At 48.6% G+C, this 21,467-nt stretch overlaps 1 protein-coding gene across 2 annotated transcripts in view; it reads right to left on the bottom strand.

Annotated features, from left to right (window-relative positions):
- PRKCB (protein kinase C beta) overlaps positions 1–20,649 on the bottom strand; it is a 234,733-nt gene extending 214,084 nt beyond the window's left edge. The window contains exons 1-2 of one of the 2 annotated variants that reach the window (XM_034420612.3): positions 20,306–20,649; positions 18,745–18,776 (exon numbers count right to left, since the gene is read on the bottom strand). In XM_034420612.3, coding sequence (XP_034276503.1) covers positions 18,745–18,776; positions 20,306–20,508 — 235 coding nt within the window. In that variant the 5' untranslated portion in view covers positions 20,509–20,649. The remainder of the gene's footprint in view (positions 1–18,744; positions 18,777–20,305) is intronic. The other variant, XM_034420613.3, reaches the window with a different exon arrangement.
- Positions 20,650–21,467: the final 818 nt, after the last annotated feature.

Raw genomic sequence — 21,467 nt, 5'->3', positions numbered from 1 at the left:
TCTCCTCACCAAGGGGGTCTGCAAAGGGTCCCATCTGCTTGGCCTCAAGTGGAGCTCTTGATGCAAAATAGACAAAGTAAGACAGGGTCTTCTTCTGGCAGTCCAGCCAATGTAAGGAGAAGCCCCTCTAACTGAGGAAGACTGGACCTCAACAGCCCACTCCTTACTCAGGTTTTTTCATCAGACCTAAGGAGACTTCTCCCTCAGGGAGGTGGCCTCTCCCCAATTCTTCAGCCTGAGCTTGTTAGTTTAAGGTCCCCCGCTTCTTCTACCTTCAGTTCTCTGCCATTGCCATCAGCCGGGGCGGCTGGAGATTTCATGACTTGCGTTCATAGAACAGGATTAAACATTTGCATTCACAAAGCACAACTTTGCTTAGCTTTCCTTTGTTTGGCTGCTTAATAAATTGTCCCAAGCAGGGAGTTTACAATTCAATAGATTGTATGAAGTGAAAAAAAATAGCTCAGCCAGTAACCAATTTCAGTGCGCTCTGTGGAAGGCGGTTGCTGGGTCTTAGGTGCAACCGCCTTCACAATTGACTCCCATTTGGAGGCGAAGGCAGAACCCGCTGGGCAGCTCAAGGGGGCTCTGCTGATGGATCTCATGATTAGAAGGTTGGACGAAGAGATTGGCTGAAGCTGTTTCACAAGCCCAAGATAGGCTCAGATTGCAGGTGGGAATGACATTTCAAGAGAAAAGCCCATGGAGTGGGTCCCCTCCCACTGGAAGCCCCATCCCCAGGCCTTCTCCTCCAGCAACCGCCTTCCACAGAGCACACCCACATTGGTCACTGGCTGAGCTATTTTTTCACTTCATTGAATTGTAAACTAAACAAGCTCCCTGCTTGGGACAACTTATTAAGCAGCCAAACAAAGCAAAGCTAAGCAAAGTCCTGAGATCCATCAGCAGAGCCCCCTTGAGCTGCCAAGGGGGTCCTGCCCAAGACCCACATCCCATCTTTGTCTGAGGAAGGACCCATCCTCCCTAACACAAAGCAGCCCCAGGAGGTGTGAGAACAGGCACGGTGGCCTCTCCCTCACCCACTCACCACGGAGTATCCGCCATACCATTTCTTCCTTTGGTCAAAGAGGATTAATCTTGGGCATCAAGTGGTGAAGAGCTCTGCTGGACTAGAGGCTTTTTTAAGGAAAAGGAAGTGCTAGAAGTTGGGAGAAGATGTTTCTCCGGGAACAGCAGTCGGCAGCCTCTGCTCTGATCATAGCTCCAGATATGTCTGGAATGAAGTTGATCCTTCTGGTTGATTTCCTACAACAGCAGTCACCAACCTTTTGGGCAGCAGGGACCGGCACAGCGGAAAGCTATTTTTCCACAGACTGGATGGGGCGTGATACTGGTCCAAGGCCCAGGGGTTGGGGACCCCTGTCCTATAAAACGGAAGCTGAATTTCCCCAGCACCACCCTTATGCTCTCTCCATTTCCATTCTTTTCAGTTGTAAACCCAAGACAGGGACCGTTCTCTAGAACATCCATTTTAGGGCAGCAAATTGGTCTTGGGGAGGTTGCTTCAGAGCCACAGAAATTGCCTGAAGATGAACCCTGATTCTGTCTATGCATAGTTAGGATGTCAAAGAGGAGAATGAAAAGAAGAGAGCATCAAGGGGCTATTTTTAAAATGTCTCTTCCAAGAGGACGTGGTGATAGGACAGATGTCTGTGGTCAAAAATATCACCTTTCTTGAAAGAGCTAAATAGATTCAGTCCCAGAATAAAATATGAGCAAAATATAAAAGAGCCCTGTAAAACATAACTCACTCACTCCCTCTCTCCCTCTCTGCCCCTCTCCCTCTCTCTCCCTCTCTCTCCCTCTTTCTCCCTCTCTCCCCCACCCTCTTTCTCCCTCTTTCTCCCTCTCTCTTTCCCTCTCCCGCCCTCTCTCTCCCTCTTTCTCCAGTTGTCACTGACTTTCTGAGACTTTCTAGTTTACCTCTCTTCATTCTTTCTAATGTTTTCTTTATTTATTTGGTAAATTTATATAGCTCCCCTTCTCATATATGTATACATACTACATACACATGAGCAGTGTACTAAGTTTAAAAACACAAAAAATCAACAAAATAATCAAATCCATAACAAAACATCATTTTAAAAAATAGGGGGAAAACCATTAAAAAACTATAATCTCTGAGAGAGTACACTCAGCTTCCCTACTAATACAGCTATTCAGTTTAACGTCTTTAGGTTTAAACCAGTATCTTGTTTGACAGTATATATAGAGAAGTACGTATAGAGAAGCTCAAAACATAAACGTTTTATCCCTCTTGTGCTCAAGCTCTTGGGCAAAAGCAGCTTCTTTCTAACCCAGCCGTGGCTTCCTGGCTGTTTCTAAGGGTGAGATTTATTCCCTTCCATTTGGGTTTTCCCTGGATCCAAACCCAGCCTGTTTCCCAGCCCTGATCTCAGGGCTGCAGGGTGGCAGATGCTGAGGTTGAGCCAGGGCGCAGGGACAGGGGTGCATGATGGAAGCACCTCCCCCTCCCACGACACCCTCTGCTGCGTTCAAGCTCCTGTCGCAGAAGGATCGAAATGCAATTCTCTCTTGCAAATGCCACTGACAAAAATATGTATCAGCTATTCTAATCTATCAGTATTTGACACCCAGCGATGCATTTTACACTGTGAGGTTTTGATCTTGGAGGAATAACAACTAAGAATAAAAACAACACGGGCTGGTGAGTGTCACACATTATGCCCTGTTAAGCCTCAACACCTCGGCCGGCCGCTAAAGTTCGAAGGGCCCACATTTCAGAGCTGACTGCAAAATCTCTCAGTCGGGGCTGGAAAGGAAATATTCACATCGCAGGCTGACTGCCTCGCTGCCCATCAGGACCGGGCATCAGCTGCAGCAAAGAGTGAGTCCCCGTCACTTCCCAGCATTTGCAATGAAGCATTTGAAGAAGTGAGCTTTTTGGCTGTCTTTCAGGGCTGGGAGGGTGAAGCTCGTCTCTTGTCCTTTACTGGGGGGCAAAGTGTGCCCAGAATGGGGCAGTCGCTCCAAGCCAGCCATGCAGGGGACCAGCAGAGCAACCCTTGAGCCTGGTAGGCGTCTTTGCCAATGCCTGGCAGCAGAAATCCTTTGCTGTTGCTGCTGGCGCCTCAAATTCCCCTGCTCCTGGTGAATTTGGGGAAGGGAGGAGGTGTGTGAGCAACCATGGGTAGGAAAAGCAATAATCCAGTTTTAAGGTGAACACTTATGTAACTGTTCAGAGTTGGATTAAAATATTTGCTCTCCTCCTCTGCCAGCACTGCTTTTGACCCAAGAAAGAAAATTGGAATATCTCTCAGCAGAGCCAAGTTGTTTGAAATGAGTCAATGTGTCTAGAAAGGAAGAGAGACAGCAGTGCACAAAAGGAGATGCCTCCCACTCGAAGCCTGGGTGAGAGAGGGCAGAAGAGCTGGCAGTTCACAAGCTTGTGCCCAAATTAGTCACATCAAATTACAGGAAGCTCTGCAGTCAATCAGATGCGGTTACTACTTTATCTGATGGAACTGAAAGTCAAAGTCCTTTCAGAGCGAAGGCTGGGCAGGAGACACATTTCAAGAAGTTGCTAAAAGGCCCTCAAAGCAATCAAAGGAGGGGACTTCAGTTCTTCCCAAACTGTGCGTTGGTTTGGCTCATCTCCTTTCTCAACCAACGTAACAGAATAACAGAGTTGGAAGGGACCTTGGAGGTCTTCTAGTCCAACCCCCTGCTCAAGGAGGAGACACTATATACCATGTCAGACAAATAGCTGTCCGGTCTCTTCTTAGAAACCACCAGTGAGGGAGCATACACAGCTTCTGAAGTCAAACCATTCCACTGATGAATTGTTCTCAGTGTCAGGAAATTTCTCCTTAATTCTAAGTCGGATCTCTCTTTGATAAGCTTCCATTTGTTACTTCCTGTCCTGTCCTCGGGTGCTTTGGAGAATAGGTTGACACCCACCCACCCCTTCTTTGTGGCAGTCCCTCAAATACTGGAACACTGCTATCATGTCACCCCTAGTTCTTCTTTTCCCTAGACTAGCCACATTCAATTCCTGTGACCATTCTTCATATGTTTTAGTCTCCAGGCCCTTAATCGTCTTTGTTGCTCTTCTCTGTACCCTTTCCAGACTCTCAACAATTTTTATATAATGTGATGACCAAAACTGGATGCAGTATTCTGAATATGGTTTTTCCAAGGCTTTATAAAGTGGTACTAATTCTTCACATGATCTTGATTCTATGCCTCTGTTAAGGCAGCCTAGGATTGTATTAGCTTTTTTGGCAGCTGCCGCACACGGCTGGCTCATGTTTAAGTGATTGTCCACTAGGACTCCAAGGTCCCTCTCACAGTTATTGTTTTTGAGCCAGGTTTCACCTAATCTCTACTTGTACCTTTGCTTTTTCCTGCCCAGGTGTAAATCCTTGCTTTTCTCCATATTAAATTTCATTTTGTTGGGTGGGGCCCATTGTTCAAGTCAGTCAAGATCTTTTTGGATCCTCAGCTTGTCTTCTGGGGTCTTAGCTATTCCTGCCACTTTAGTGTCTTCTGCAAATTTGATGAGTTCCCCTTCTATTTCCTAATCTAAGTCTAAATATAAACATGATCTCAATTCATATTTATCTAACGTAACTGAAAGTCAAAGTCAATTCAGAGTGAAGATTGTGCAAAATGCATCTCCAGCAGTCAACAACATTTCCTTAAAGGGGAGGAATTGAGTGGAATTTCAATTTCACAATTTCAAACTGCACATTGTTTTGGCATGCAACAGACCCTTTCTCTCTAATATTATGGGTAATTCCGCAGTCCTCCTTGGTGGAATTCAAGGCCCCTTGCACTCAGATCATCTTCTAGGCCAAAGTAAAATCTTGCACACAGCTAAATCACTAAGACTAGGTTGCAATGCCTTACATGCAGTTACCCAGGCAGAGAGAAGGGGGCTGCCCAAAGGGAGCCCAGTTCCCCACTGGACCACTCCTCATTACACTGGTGCCCAAGATGACAAAATGCCTTTCCATCTTGAGTTTCCATTGATCAAATCTTCATGACAAAATTCTGCTCAGGGCTCGGTAATGTTCTCAGAAACGAAGTATGAATACCAACCAGACATTCCCCAAGCAAATTATTAAAACTCTAAAAGCTTTAAAAGCATTAAAAGCTTTTTTAAAAAGGCTTTAAACGTTTAAAGCAAGACATCTGGAGCACCATGAAAACCAACAGATTCAGCCTCTGCCACAATGGAGCAGTTAGTATAATTCAGCTGCACTCCTTCAAGGGGTCACGCTGCTGTTCTGCTGAAGATACAGGTATTTCAAAAGCAGCAGGTCCAAGGGATCAATGCAGGGAAGGAAGGAAGGAAGGAAGGAAGGAAGGAAGGAGGGAGGGAGGGAGGGAGGGAGGGAGGGAGGGAGGGAGGGAGGAAGGAAGGAAGGAAGGAAGGAAGGAAGGAAGGAAGGAAGGAAGGAAGGAAGGAAGGAAAGGGCTGACCTATTTGCAATGAAGGCCAAGATTGGGGTGTTTATGGAAACAGCAGCAAATGAAGGAGCTACAGGAAAAATTGCCTCCTAAAGCATTAGCTGGTTGCAATCTAATGATGCAACCAGAGGAACCATCGCATCCCACTGAAAGCAATGCTAGCATGCCAGAAGTCGGATCTGACCTACTCTCTCAAAAGAATAAACTTTCCTTTTCTGAAGAAGTCATATCTCCAAATTGCTTCTTCAGCTAATACAGTAGAACATCTAATAGACCCCCGGAGGGCGTAGGAAGAACAGGACTATTGAAAGAGACCACAGGAAGCCCACAGGAAGAAGACTCAAAGGAACTCTGCCTTCATGGCATGGGATGTAAGTCGATCAGGATAACTGCTTTCCAGATCCTACTGCATTACCCTACTGGCAAGAAAGACCTTTCCACAAATCAAGTTGGCTTTTATTTTCTGAGCTTGTCCACCTTGCAGGGTTTGACAGCCAGCATCTGCTGAGGTCCATTTGCTCTCTCTCTCTGCTTCTGCCATTCCCAGTCCTAAGCCAGAATTTGTGACTGGCTTACAAATCCTGGCCTGTTGCCCGTTTCTCCATCTACGTTGAGGAGAAAGCCATATGGAAACGAACACAGTGCGTGTAGATGAAATGTAGCTTGTGCACAATTCGATTTAATAAGCGGAAATTTCACGAGCCGTTGGCTACTGTGGCAAGCATTTTCATGTGCAATAATAAATCAGGCTTTTTAAATACACTTTGTTCAAGAAATCATTGGACAGGTTTATAAAAACCATAAAACCATGTTACATCTTGTGATGTGTGGATTAAAAATAATAAAATCTGATTTTCCCCCTTTCTTTAAGTTCTTTCAAGGAATCTCACTTAACCTCCAGCTGCAAAGGTTTCCGCTGGCAGTTCAGAAACCAGGTGTGCTAAACCTAAATGTAGATTCCATCCTGTTCAATCTCATTTGAAAAACAAGCGTTATTACTGACGGTCAGTATATACATCTAAACCAGGGTCTCCAGACTTGGCAACTTTAAGACTTGTGGACTTCAGCCAGAATTATTTCTATTAGGCATTATATCAGATGGCTGTGATAAAGGGACAATATACCTAATACTACACATCCTGACTGCAGCAAGAATGGTGAATGCACAGCAGTGGAAGAGTGAAAACACCCTTTCGGAGGAGGGGATAATAAGGAAGATACTAGTCCGTGCAGAAATGGATAGACTAACGTTAAAAATAAAAGACAAAGAAGAGACAGAATATTATGATACATGAAACAGATTCTATCAATGGTTAGAAGCAAGAGGTGGAAGTTGGAATACGAAAAAATTAGGTTAGGTGGACTTGGAAAGGGATACTATATATGCATCGTTGTATTAGAATGAATATGATGGTCAAAAATAACTGTACAACACTAGCACTGTTTAAATTGTATATAAGTTATGTGTTTTCATTTTAGTTTTTGTGGCAAGTGAAATGCCAGGACAATCACACTGTATTCAATATATATTTATATGTAAACAATAAAAATTATATTTTTTTAAAAAAAGACTTGTGGACTTCAACTCCCAGAATTCCTCAGCCACCGGAATCTCCCAGCTATACTGGCTGAGGAATTCTGGGAGCTGAAATCCACAAGTCTTAAAGTTGTCATGTCTGGAAACCCCTGACTTAGACCAAGCATTCCCTCAGCCTTTTGCTAGAACGTCCCACGCGTGGACTGCAGAAGAAAGAGGACTTCGTTTCAAAGAGGGAAAAAGGCCACAGACGGAATTAAATTCTTATGTGGTGCAGGGCACAGAGCAGATCTGCCTTGCAAGCCAGCAGAGACTTCCACAGGAGGCAACAGGAAGGTCAAGACAGTGGCCCAACCACATGCCTGAGATCCCACTGTTTTAGCATTTGTGTGGCACCTGCAACACTTGACAAACGGGAAGAGGACTTTGGCCACGTGCTTGTGGCCATCAACCTCAGGAAGGCACCAAGCCTTCTCTAGGAGCCCCTGGGCTTCCCTGGGGAAAAGGAAGGATCATTGGACCACAAGGCCATGCGTATTCAGTTGTATAGGGAGTATAGAGTACGGGTAGTCCTCAACTTACAATCATCCTTTTACTAACTGATCAAAATTACAAAGGCACTGAAAAAAGTGATTTATGACTGGGTTTCAAACTTACAACCATTGCAGCATCCCCACGTCACATGGTCAGAATTCGGTTGCTTGGCAACCGGCATGTATTTAGGAAGGTTGCAGCATGTCAGGGTCACATGATTTCCATTTGTGACCTTCCCAGCCAGTTTCTGACGAGTAAAGTGAGTCCGAGGGAAGCCGGATTCACTTCTCAAGTGCATGATTCATTTAACAGCGGCAGGAGTTCACTTAACAACCGTGGCAAAAGAGATGGTACCATGGGGCGCGACTCACTTAATAACTGCCTTGATTAGCAATGGAAATTTTGGGTTCAACTGTAAATCAAGGACTACCCATAAGGCAACCAGACCACAAACCACCAACTTCTGAATCCCTTCCTCTGCAGAAAGGAAAGGACTTCAGCAAGGAGCAGGTGAGCAGCCAGGATCCAGGTTTCCTTCCAAGGTTATGTGTGGGTGGTTTGGAGTTCATGTTCTGTTTTCTCAATTGTGTTAAGTTTATTTTAAGTTCTTTCATTCAAAAGGGCAGGAAACCGTCACGCCACTAAATTTGGCGTTGTGATTGGAGGGAGTTTTAAGCCAGGAAGGTGGATTCAGAGGCTGCAGCCTGGAGACTTTTGATGGTCTACATCTGGATGACCTGAATTGATCGGATTCAAGTCTAAGCCAAGTTGCAATAGTCTCCTAAAGGTAACAGGGGCCCTGTGGTCCAGGCACAGGGAGCACCAGGTCCTTCACTCAAACAAAAGGAAGAAGGTGGCACTTGAGGGGCGTGGCCATGCTCTCCTTGAATTCGTCATGTCAGACCTAATAAAGGAGAATGTTCGTAGTTCAGGGTTGACATGAGGGGTCCTTGGTGCTCACTGAGCTTGTTTGTTTTCTTGCAGACCTGGTAACATCATCAGTGCTAGAAGGGAGGGGGAGTTACAGAGAGGAGGAGGAGGAGGAGGAGGAGGAGGAGGAGGAGGAGGAGGAGGAGGAGGAGGAGGAGGAGGAGGAGGAGGACAATGACATGAAGGGTCCTTGGTGCTCACTGAGCTTGTTTGTTTTCTTGCATACATTTCATGACCCAACTAGGCAGCATCATCAGTGCTAGTAAGGAGTGCAGGTTGCTGTCAGTTTATATTCTAGTGCAGGGGTGTCACACTCGTGGCCGGATGCATCACATGCTGCCCCCGCCCCTGGTTTAGCGAAGGGGGAAAAAGTCCCGATACGTCACGTGACAATGACGTGATGACGTGAGTTTGACGCCCCTGTTCTAGTGGCTTGCCTGTCAGTGTTGTTGGGGGTGGTCTTAAGAGATTCTTCTTAAGAGATCCAACCAAAGAATCTAAGAGCTCCCCACACCAACACTGATAGGGCAATCCACTAGAATATCAACTGAGAGCAAACAGCACTCCTTACTAGCCCTGATGATGTTACCTAGTTTGGGTAATGAAAGAAAGAAAACAAGCAAGTTCAGAGAGCACCAAGGAGCCCTCAGAGCCAGCCCTGGATTATGGGCTTCAGAAGAGTGGCTTCTCATGAACTCTGAGGAAGGGTAAGTCAGTCTCTTACCCTGAATGGGAAGTTTGGGTTAGTCCTTGAAATAAGATAGGGAGGGCTAAAGGAAAACAGGAAATCTCTAAAGAAGCTGTGGCAGATACACACAAAGAGAGAGAGAATGTCCAGGAAAGAAGAAGGATAGCCAAGGTGATCTCCAGAAACGGTGGGATCAGTGACAGGTTAATGAGTTGAGGTTTGGGAGACACACCCAAAAAAACAACAAGGTGTTCTTGAGTAGTTTTTTTTTTTTAAAGCCCCAAGAAAGGTGTAGGAGCCCTATGGGGAGAAAGTGGGGCTTCACAGCAGCTTTGGCTGGTAGGTAGTCAAAATGGTCATTACATCCATGCATTAAAAGCCCCACATCTTTGTTATGTGCGTTGCCAGGCGCTTTAAAAAGGGACATGGCTTTGGCCAAGCAGTTCTGACCAAAACCCTTTTTCAACACACGGACACAGACACAGAGGGATGTCCCTGTTGAATCAGCAATAGCTGACAATGAGAAGGAGGAACTTTGTAACTCCTATTTTCCACCTGAGGTCTCTAGCTGGTCTTTCTTAGGGCACGGAGGAAAGGAGAGAAGAGGAGCAGGGAAGAGAAGGAGAGGCTCAGAGAGCACTTAAGACGAATGCGGGTCTCCCAAAGGCAGATGGATTACATCCTCAGCCACAGAGGGAAGAGCTGACTGCTCTCCAGAATCTCTGAGAAAGGAGGGGAGAGCAGCTCATGCTTAGAAGAAAGGGGGAAGAAAATCCAGGCAGACTTGAGCAGTGGCTGAAATGCACGAGAGGGAATTGAGCAGGAAGAAATCTTCAGTTCCTCATCTGGATAGGAAAAACATAAGGCCCAGGTCTAGGATGAGAGCAAGGGGGTTTGGCAGTCATCCATGTGAAAGGGATCCAGTTCAACATGAGCCAACAAAGCAAGGGGGGCGGGGTGACTGCTCAAGAGGCAAAGGCTACACTGGGGGCAGCACCAGTGGGAAGGACGGCTTGAAGATTGGACAGCTCCCGCCACTATTTTTGCTCCACACTTGAAAGATGTTCAGTAATCTGTAACTGCAATCACCCCAAACTCAAGTGGGGAGGGGAAACCCCCACTGGAGAAAGTCAAGAGTGCAGAGAAGAGCACCTAAGGCAATTAAGCGCCTGAAAACTAAAACATGAAAAATGGTTGCAGGAATTGGGTTTGGCCAATCTAGAGAAAAGAAGGACCAGGGGGGACGTGATAGCAGTCTTCCAATATTTGAGGGGCTACCACAAAGATGAGGAGGTCAACCTATTTTCCAAAGTGCCACAAAGCAAGACCTCATGGTGCCCCTCCAGAGATCCACTTCTGATGAAAGCTCTTTGAGATGCTCATATGACTGTGGAGTGTTCTAATATCTCAGGGGCTGCCACAGAGAAGCTACTCTCCAAAGCACTTGAAGGCAGGACAAGAAGCAATGGGTGGAAACTAATCAAGGAGAGAAGCAACCCGGAAGTAAGGAGAAACTTTCTGACAGTGAGAACCATTAACCAGTGGAACAGCTTGCCTTCAGAAACTGTGGGTCTCCATCATTGGAGGTCTTTAAGAAGCAATCGGACAACTATTTGTCTGAAATGGGATAGGGCACAGGTGTCAAGTCACGTCATGTGACGTATTGCAATGTTTTTTGCCTTTGCGGAGCCCGGGTGGGCATGGCCTGTGTGTGATGCATCCAGCCCGCAGGCTGCCAGTTTGACACCCCTGGATAGGGTCTCCTGCTTGAGCAGGGGGTTGGGCTAGAAGACCTCCAAAGTCCTTCCAACTCTATTATTCTGTTAAGAGCTTATTGAGGGAACCAACATGGCAAGCAAAGGAGAAATGCTTTGTAATTGCAAAACAATGAATCGAGCCAAATAACTCAGAGGTTGGGGCCCATGGAGACTTAGGACTCTCACACACTGAGAGATAAAATAAGGGCACCGGTGGCTTTTTGTGTCAATTAATTAGGGCTTGCAAAGTGGGTTAGTTTCTAAGAGCAATTGAGCTAAGCAGGTACGAGGCTAATTACTGGCTCAGGTGTTTTAGTGAATACTTAGCCAGGTCTCCCCTCCAGAATGAGTTTCCCCTCTCCTGAGATCCAAATGGCCCCCACCCTACTGGAGCCTTGGAGGGCCTTGAAGAACTGGCTCTTCACCTCAGCCTTTGGAAGCGCCTTTCCTTCTTTGCTCTGATCTGGGTCAGTCATTTCTGCCATTTTATTGTTTGTTTGTTTTTTAAATACTTTTAGCAATTTCTAAATTGCCCAGAATTGTTGGGAGTCAGGGAGTATACACATGATGGTAATGATGATGATGATGATGATGATGATATGACAGCACCAACCCCAGATACAACCAAAGCCTGAATTTACTGTCTGGGTTCCCACAATTAAGTGCAGCCAGAGAGTTTCTGGCTAGGGGATCACAGCCAAAGTCTTAGCAAGCTGGGTGAAGTAAGACAGCACCTTAACCCTTTGGATAGAACATGTTGTATGAGTGCTGCAATTGCTTCGATCCTGAGTTTTAGGGGTGTAGGAAGCCTGGCACTGCTGGCCCTCGGCTGAGCACCCTGGACCTAACTGCGATGCCCCTTCAGTGCCCAGACACAGCAGAGCAGACGTCCTCTTCCTGCGGCGTGGAGCTGTGCTGCATGAAAAATCCTGCCTCATTCGTGGTGGGCGGGAGAGGATCTTGCCAAGGAGATCTGTTTGTGTGGATTTCCCCCCTTCTCTTGGAAACCAACTGTGTCAAAAATTGAAGATGCTACATATTAGCAAAGATGGGGCTGTCAAACTGCCAAGACCAACAAAATGAGCATTCACAGAGAACTAACTAGCTAGTGAACTAGGTTCATTGAGGGTTTCTTTTAGCCTGCCATCAAGATCTGGCGCTTTTCAAGACAATGAATCAAGGTGTTAGAAAAGGAACGGCACATCCCTGAGGTCTAAGTGGCTGCTCAACCTCTATTCTAGGGGTCTCTTCTTAGTCTACGCCTGGTGCTTTGTAGGAAAATTCAGCTACAGCCCAGAGGAAGAATGAGTTGCAGTGGTAAGATCCTCAGATCATGTGTCTCCTCCTCTTAGGGGGCCCATGGGGTTCTCATAACTTGCAATGATCAGGACAAGTTTGGTTCTTGCAAAAGGGGCTAGACAGACTTGGAGCCTTGAACAGCTTTCCTATTCTCCACAACATTTCCCTATCTGGATCCAGTTCAAGAACCCACGCGCTGCCTTTCCAGACAGCTGGATAATCTGTGGCCTCTGGCTGACCTCCACACTGGAGTGATGGAGTGACTTCTTCGTGGTGACCTACCATCATTCCACCCAAGGTCAACCTCAGTCTTGCTGGGACTATCAGTTGACTCCTCAGTTGCTCAGTTATCTCCACAAGGACAGAAACTCTCTGGACGTGAATAATAACTTTGCCTATAGACGATGGTTATGACACCACTGTGCTACATACTCATAGAGGGTTATACCAGGTTGGTTGTGCTATGTGCTTAGAGCTCAAAGCATTGTTAGAGACCCCACACACCCACTTTAGGGTCTTTTCCTGTTGCTCCCCTCTAGGAGGAGGTTTCAAAGTATTTCTAGCAGGACCTCCAGATTCTGGAACAGCTTTGTTCCCTAGGCCATCCATCTAGTAAACTCCCAAGATTTGTTTCTCTCACCATGAACATGTATACATCTGGACTAGACTGTGTTATTTCTCCATGTCATATAATATATGTGGGTACGTACATAACTTTGTATTTATTTATTTATCTTGTCCTGTTTACGTAGTGTATATTAGAGGTGGGGACCCTTTGAGAGCTGTATGTAATGAAATTTCATTTTCATGTATGCACATTCAAAGAGACAATAAGGTTAGTCTAAGTCTTGTGTGACCTCCCAGAAGTGATGCTGTGTGTTCTCTACCAGAGAGTCTTAGTTCCCCTTGCGGTTCCAAGAAAGAAAAAATAGCCTAATGGCTTCACACAGTCCCATTCACTTCCTCCTCACCTCTTAAACAAAAACTGATCATCTTCCTCCATCAGCAATAGCAATAGCACTTAGACTTGTATACTGCTTCACAGTGCTTCACAGCCCTCTCTAAACAGATAACAGAGTCAGCCTCTTGCCCCCAATAATCTGAGTCCTCATTTTACCCACCTCAGAAGGATGGAAGGCTGAGTCAACCTTCAGCCTGGTGGGATGTGAACTGCCAAATTGTAGGCAGCTGGCAGGCAGCAGAAGTAGCCTGCAATACTGCACCCTAACCACTGAGCCACCGAGGCTGAAGAAAAATGACTGAGAATGCCTAGATCTCTTGGTCTTGGAGGGAAAGATCAGAATGGATCTGCACTAGAGAAGGAAGAAGGCATTGTTCAATTGCAGTTCTTTCTTGGAACACCCAAAGCTCTCTTCTGACCTATCCCCATTGACTAATTGACAAAGTGAACAACACAGAATAACTGACCAATCATGGTTTCAAAAGAGAGGCTGATCTCAGGCTGCCAAAGACAATGCCAGAGATGTTCCTGCAGCACAAGAAACCAGAGCTCTCTTCTTGGCCAGAATCTTTGCAACCCACAGCTTTCTCATATTGAGACAAGCACAGGATGCCTTGATCTTCACAAGGACTAGTTTTATGAATCATAGCAAACCAATTGGAGAAGTATTTTCTTTTGGGTTAGTATGTTGTGTGAAGCCAACCATTGGAGCTTCTAAACTATGATTAAGGGTTTCTTATTAAATGTGAATGGTGGCATCAACGAACTATGATTGGATGTCATGAATAAAGCCAACCAATGTGTTTGGCTGGAAGATGGAAGGTGTGTGAATACATGCCCCCTCTTCCAAAAACACACATGTCCTTCCTGTGCAACAGGCTAATCCTTCTACAATCAGCAGGCAGGAGTAACAATGTGGTGCCCAGAAGGTCTGCATCTCCTTTGTTAACCCCCAATTCTGGCTAGATTCACTTGAGCTAGATCAGGTGAAGACCTAGCAGATGCCTTCACACAACATACCAAGCTTGGCTAATGTTAAGTTCAATTAGTCTTGTTATGGCTTAGCATGTTGTGTTATTCCAGCTTGTTTGGTTAGTTCATAGTTCGATGTATGGTATGAACCCTAAAAATGAAAACAACAGTACTCAGGTTCAGCATATGTGAATAGAGTCCATGTTTCTCCAGAAAGTCACTAAAGAGGGACCATGTTGCTAAACCCTGGCATAGGAGCCTTTAATGCTGCCTCCAAATGCACTAACCCTCAAATCAAGCGTATATTGGTACACACCCACCGTCAGCCTTAATAGCGCTAAAATGTGGATTGAAGCACCTTGACTTCTCCTGAAAGGCTGGAGAGACATGTATGATTTGCTCACTTCCATCCAAACAGAGGAAAAGGGTCTTAAAGGAAGAAAAAGTTCAGAGGTTCTGGATCAAGAGGCAACGATGTCATGGAATAGCATACAAAATTCTGAAGAGGCAACAAAGCAGCCACCACCACCCATCTTTCTGCCTTTGCTGGTTTAATGGGCAAGAAGTGGGCAAGGGGTCTTGCGGGGGGGGAGGGGAAGCAGGAGTTTAGAGAACCAAGCACCGCAGAGCAGCTAAAAAAAGAGGGAACCGAGGAAGGCCCTGTAGACATCCAGCAAAGAAGCCTTCTGAAGTGCCTAGACATGTGAAGAGTTTGCTGCTCATTCTGGACTTTCACTGTTCTAACCATCTGTAGGTTTTTCTCTGCTCCTGAGAAGGAAAAAAAGCCTCAGCAAACAAGCCGGCAGCAGCATGTTTTAAGTTCCAGATCAATGTCTAATTGAATGCCTATCAATTCTACTTTATGGCCAACCGTGAATGCCGCACCAAAAGAACGCTAAGAAAGAAAGACAACTAGAAACACAACAGCCCCAGTCATGACAGGCCAAAGAGGTCTGGCCCAGGACTGCTTCCCATCTCTTCTAAGCATCTGCCAGGTAGCCTTGGCTACAAGTGCAGAGGTGGGGAAGCCAGACTTCTAAGCTGGATTTCAGGTCTCAAGGGAGCCTCCAGATCTGTCATGGGCCTGGAACTGCATGGCCTGACCAAACCTCCATGTTCTGAGGCGGCAACTGGAAGACTCGGAGATGCAGAAACAGGACAGGGTGGCTTTATTTTATAGCTTTAGCCTTCCCTTCCCAAGTGCTGGAAACCAGATCTCCATTATTAAAATTTCTAGTTCCAGGGGCCATCGAATCCCAAGAGAACACTGCAAGAATTGAGGACCCAGTTTGTGGGGGCAATAAGCTGACTTTGTATAAAGTATACAAAAAGGATGAAGGCTATTGCTTAACGCATTGTAAGCCGCCCTGAGTCTCCGGAGAAGGGCGGCATATAAATCAAGTTAAAAAAAAAAAGAATTACCTCTTTTGCACTGCAAATCCTAAAGGTGTATCTGAGAGCTTCACCTGTAATTAATTTTCTGACTCTCCTAATCAATACCACCAACTCCTCAGAGCCTGCAGCTCTTTCTGAAGCGAAGGCACTTTTGATCAGTTCACCAACTGCTGTTCATCAGAAACCCCCTCCTATCAAGACAGGCCATGATTCCCGCCCCCCACCTTCTCTGAAATGTCTCAGGGTGGACCTTCTGACCCAAGAGGGCTTGAATGGGAGACGCTCTGGGCACTCTTCTGCTTGGCCAACAAATTCGAGGCCTCCATGTGCTGGGGAGGAGCCTTCTCAAACGAGGGACTCCCCCTGGCCTGCTGGAGACCGTCAACAGCTACAAGCAAAGGCAAGATCCCACGTGAGCTTGTGTGTGCGCACAAGCATGCACACACACACACACACACACACGACTGAGAGCTACCAGCCAGAAGTGAATAGAACCTTATTTCAACCCAGGCAGAAAATGCGGCATTTGAGATGATGGTCTTGACTTGTACCCTGAGATGAATGGCTATTGGGGGGGGGGGGAAGAGCAGCACACAAAATCTCCACTGATAGGTTGCTGCATGTGCTGCACCCCCACCTCACATCTGCCTTCTGAAACAGCTGCTCAACCAGCCTCAAGGCAGGACTTGAGAGAAGGTGGTTTAGCTGGGGAAAACAGGACAGACAGGAGGAAAATTCAGGTGCGAAGCAGATGTGGGACCTCTTAGCATCGCCCTGGCCTTCTAATCCTGCTCCCCCTCCGGTGGGATCCTATACAGGATGGGGAGTGGCACCTACAATTGGATCTACCTGCCAGTAGACAATGATGCCCGTTCCTCTCTCTCTGCTCCGAAGCCACCCACCACCCGTGTCTTCCACTCTTGCTGGTGGGGCTGGATAATCAAAGCCATCCAGAACAAGGAAGCCCTAAAAAACGTAGGAACGAGGCCGTGCAAACCAAGGGGGGGGCATCTCTAATGTGAGAATATATGTCAGATCCCATTCTGTTCTCAAGATGTCCCTTTTCTTCTCAAGCATCCTCGGAATTAAGCTATTGCAACACAATGACCCTTTCAGGTCCTTGAGGACTGCATGAAATCCAGCTGTGGAGCACCATAAACAAACTCAGTTTTGTACACACATCTCGTGAACACTTTGGCTGTATTAACATAGCTTGAGTAATACAATCTGGACTCCTCCGCAGAAAAGCACCCGAGGAAGAGCTCCTGACGGGAAAGCAACCCGATGTTTACTATCCAATTGCAACAGCATCCTGGCTTCCTTCATCCTGCAAGTAAACTGATCCTGGTAAAGGAGGAATCTATCAAGAAATGAAAATTTTCTGTAAACTAAATCCTGCATTTATGATGATCTCAGTGAATCAGCTTGCCTCCGAGAGTTGTGGGTGCTCCATCATTGGAGATTTCCAGAAGAGACTGGACAGCCGTTTGTCCGGAATGGTGTGGGGCAGTCTTTCTCAATCTTGGCCACTTGAAGATGTGTGGACTTCAATTCCCAGAATTGAAGCTATGCTGGCTGGGGAATTCCGGCAGTTGAAGTCCACACCTCTTAAACTTCCCAAGACTGAGAAGCATTGGCGTAGGGTCTTCTGCTTGAGCAGGGGGTTGGACTAGAAGACCTCCAAGGTCCCTTCCAGCCCCAGGGTTCTGTCTTTCTATGTTTCCTTCAAAGGAACTCAGCCAAATGGGTACAGCACAAACTCAGATGCTATCATCCTAACTCTGTTGACCTTTCTTTGACCTGTTGCATTCAATCCATCATGGGGGGGGGGTTCCCCCTGGGTAAATACGGTAAAGGAAAGAAGGTTCACATGCCCGAGAAGACGATGTCTGAATCCACCATGACATTCCTGGCACCAAGAATTCCCCTTGCGTGAAATTCCACCCCTTTCACCTTCTTTGCACAAGAGAAACCACAGGAAACCCCACCATTTTCCCCTTCAATGGCGTATTTTACCTCCCAGCCAAACAGCTTTCAGAACCGGCTAACAGAGTATAATTCAAATTATACACAAACAAATCAGAGCAGTGGCCAAAAAAGAAAAGAAAAGAAAAGAACCCCAGCCTCAAAAGAAGTAAACAAGGTTGCAAATCAGTCCAGCATGTTATTAAAACAAGAAGAGTTTTGTAATTTCATATTTCAAACACGAACATGATTTAAATTATGGCAGGATCCCAGATGGGCCCCTCAGGTTGCATCCTTTTCTGCATAGAGTGCTGAGCATCCACAGGGAAGGGGAGTGGGTGACACAACCAATTCACTAGCCCCAAAGCCTTGCCTACAAGTGCAAAAGATCCCCCCTCTCTCTCTCCACTCTGCCTGGACCCCCTCTCTCTCAAACTAGAGCAAGCCATCCATTTCTCCTTGAAGAAGCCCGCCAGGATGAGGAGCAACTCCTTGGGGCAGACTGCCTCTTCCTCCCCCACCTTCTGCCCCCAAATGACTGACAGAAAGACAGAGGAAGCAGTGGGGAGGGGGGAGGACCTCAATGAGCCTCACGTTAAGGCGGCTTCTTCCGCTTCCCCTTCAGCCTCACCAGCCACCCCCACATCCTGGATGCTGACAGGGGGGCCGTCCACTGCTGCTCAGAGGCTAGGCAGCCGGGGAGGGAGAGAGGGGAAGGGGCTGCCTTTCTGAGCTTCCTCCCAGCTCTCCAGCACCCATCGGGGTGAAAGTGCTCCCTTCCCGAGTGGAAGAAGGAGCACCTCGGCCGGAAGAGGGAGGCCCTCTGCACTCGGCCTGCCAGAGGCCAAATAAAGAGATGCTAAGCCCTTCAACCGCCAGGAAGATGAAGCATGAGAGCTGCTTGCAGGCGATGTGGGCTGCAGAGAGGGGAACTTGCTTGGAGTCTCTCGTGGGCAGCATTCAGGCTTACAAAATGCCCCCACCCGGAGAGCCTCTTCTTCTTGTGACAGGATCCCATTGGACAAGCAGCCCAGTTGGCCAGGAGAAGCCCCAGGTGGTGGAGACCCACTCAGCCAGCCACAACCAGACCTCAGCATGTGGCAGGATGCAGGCCTCGCTCCTGAAAGCCACCCTTTGCTTTCAAAACGAGGCAGCCTTTATGGCTGGGCCACATCCAGAGGACAGGTTCCGAGCCCTCCATGGGATTTGCACACAAGACAAAAATACGTATCTCGAGCCTGTAACTCACCCTGACACTGGAAGCCTTGCTTTCCAAATCCCCTGTGAAGGAAAAAGAGAGAACACCGTGTTAGAATTCGTTCACGTGCCAACACGCTCCTCTTTCATGTGGTTTTCAGGTGAGCTTTTAACAAGGCTCAGCACAAGTAAAACAAAACAAAAAAAATCCAAAACCCACATTTCATTGAACCAGGAGGAAGAGGTCACAAAGGTGGCCTTGAGTCCCTCCGCAAAAGGGACCAAACGCAGCTGTTGTGCTGGACAATGGCAGCCTTCCCCAACTTGGAGCCCCACAGCTGTGTTGGACTCCAACTGTCTAAGTTCCATCCGGCACAGCTGCCGACCCAACTGGCTGAGACACACAGCAGTATTTGGGAAGGCCGGAAATGGACCCAAGTTGGGCAGCCACCAAAGAGAAGAGGAACAGGGAGGCATCCTTTGGTTCCTCCCGAGCAGGAGCTGAAAAGGGACAGAAATAGAGAACTCCGGGGGGGGGGGCTGAGAAGTCAAGATTGTAGACCCCTCCCACGATCCTTGTATAGAAGAGGGAACTTAGTGGACTTCAGCATGGTCCAGCATAGAGTATCTTTTAAATCAACCCTTGGCTGTGAGAATCACTGGTCCTGCACTGGTCAAGAGTTCCTGTGACAAGTATGCGTATTTAGCACATGCTGGGGAGACCCCAGCTAAAGGAGTCATGTTCACCTTATCTTTCTTCCCCAAAATTGCAGGTGATGGTAAGCTAAGAAGATTTGGCACAGGCTTAAAGAACAGATATTCTTACATGTCTCCCTCTTGCCTCTGGTGACACAAAAACCTGGCTTCCTTCCCCCTCCTCCCACCCGCCATGAGTTTTCTCCATCATGCTAAGATCCCTGTCCTCTTGGGGGGCTGATGTTCAGGCCCAGCACAGAGGACCGTTTCCCCCTCCTGGAAGCAGCCAGCTTGGCCCAAGAGGCTGCAGGGAAGTTTCAAATGGAGCTAGGTCTCCGGTTGTGGGAATCCAACCGTTGGGTGAAGGTGGGCATCACGCTTGGCCACCATACCTCCGTTTGGCCCCTCCCTGTAGCTTATGGGAATGCAGCCCTTCAGACTTATTTGCCTTGCATTGCGATTCCGAGGACAAGCCCCCTCCCCGTACCTGGGGAAAAGTTGCAGGGGCACGGAACTGTCAATGGGACAGGGCCGCCCTGGAGCAGCTTCCCATCCCGATCAGCCAGCCCTTCTTTCAGCCCGGCCATCAGGCCCGAGTTGGCCGCGGACAATGGAACATGTAGCCCATCCTGCCCAGGTTGGGGAAAGGCCGGCGGGGCTAAGGCAGCCAAGTGGGAAGGCGGCTCAGATCTCGGGGAGGGGGGAGGGGGAGGGGGCGACGGGGGGAGGACCGATCAGCCGGCCTGAGAAGCGGGGAGCGAAAGTTGCCCGCTTGGCCACGAGGGCGGAGGGGAGGCGGCGGGCGGGGGCCGAGGGCCGAGCAGGACTGGGGGGGCCATGAGCCAAAGGGCGACGCCGGCGCCGAAGCCGTCCGAGCGGCTGTCCCCCCCCCATCCCGGCCCCGGCGGGCTCCTCACCAGATGAAGTCGGTGCAGTGGCTGCAGAAGGTGGGCTGCTTGAAGAAGCGGGCGGTGAACTTGTGGTTCTTGACCTCGTGCACGTTCTTCTGGCGAAGGGCGCCTTTGCGGGCGAAGCGGACGAAGCTCTCCTCGCCCTCCGGCCCGGGGGCAGCCGGGGGCTCCGTGGCCGTGGCCGTCGCCGCCGCCTCCGGTTCGGCCATGCTGCCGCTCCTGCCGCCGCCGCCGCCGCCGCCGCTGCACGGATGCCGCCGAGCTGCCTGGCGCGACCGCCGCTCCGCCCGCTGGTGCTGAAGCTGCGGCGGCGACACCTCTGGCCGCCACTGGGCAGAGGCAGCGCCGAGCCTCTGGCGCCCGCCCCCCCCGCCCCGTCCCGCCCCCCGCCCGCCCCGCGGCTCCCCCCCCCCGCCCGCGTCTTCCGGCGCCCTCGCGCGGCCCCGAGCCCCCAGGGCCACTGAAGGCGCGCGCCCCCCGCGACCGCCCCCCCCTTCAGCATCCCGAGAGGAAGGCTGGGCCAACGGAGACGAAAGGCTGCGAAAAGGCGCCTTGGCGAGAGACCCCGGAGAAATCGGCAGAAGGCCGGGAGGAAACGTCGGGGTTCCGATGGCCCCTGCAGGAGTGGTGCCCGTAATGCTTTCCATTCAGGGCCCCTTCCCATCGGTCCCTTTGGGGTGCCCGGTCTGTGTGGCACAAGAAGCACCCTAAACTGCATTCTGGCTGGGTTTGCATTTCATCCTGCATGGAGAGGATCGGAACTCAGGACCCAGAGTCCAGGTATTATGTGAATGCAGCCAGGAGTCTGGAATAAGGCCCAGTCAGAGCCCCACTGTGGAACCCAAGGATATGATGGATGTGGCCAAAAAGGCATCATGACCACCTGGTTTTGATGCGCATCACACGTAACTTGGTTGCTTCATCCTGTGGAGCCTGAGGAACCAGGGGCCACAGGGCCTGTCTCTTGCAGGTGGGTCCCCAGAAGCCTCTGCCAGCCACCCACTAAAGGGAAGCCAGAATAGTTGCTCAAAGGGCCGCTGATGCTCTTCCGAGGTTCACGACGGCCAGATCAGCCCTGGAAGTGTTTCTCAAGCAGGGCTGGACTCTCCAGCCCATAAATCACAGCCAGGGCCTCTGAAGTCTGGCATTTCAGCAACAGCTTTTTTGC

This window comes from Pantherophis guttatus, chromosome 14, assembly GCF_059756535.1.
Source record: "Pantherophis guttatus breed Tessera chromosome 14, ASM5975653v1, whole genome shotgun sequence".
Taxonomy (NCBI): domain Eukaryota; kingdom Metazoa; phylum Chordata; class Lepidosauria; order Squamata; family Colubridae; genus Pantherophis; species Pantherophis guttatus.
The sequence above is the reverse complement of the archived record's forward strand: the minus strand, read 5'-3'. Positions and strand labels throughout refer to the sequence as shown.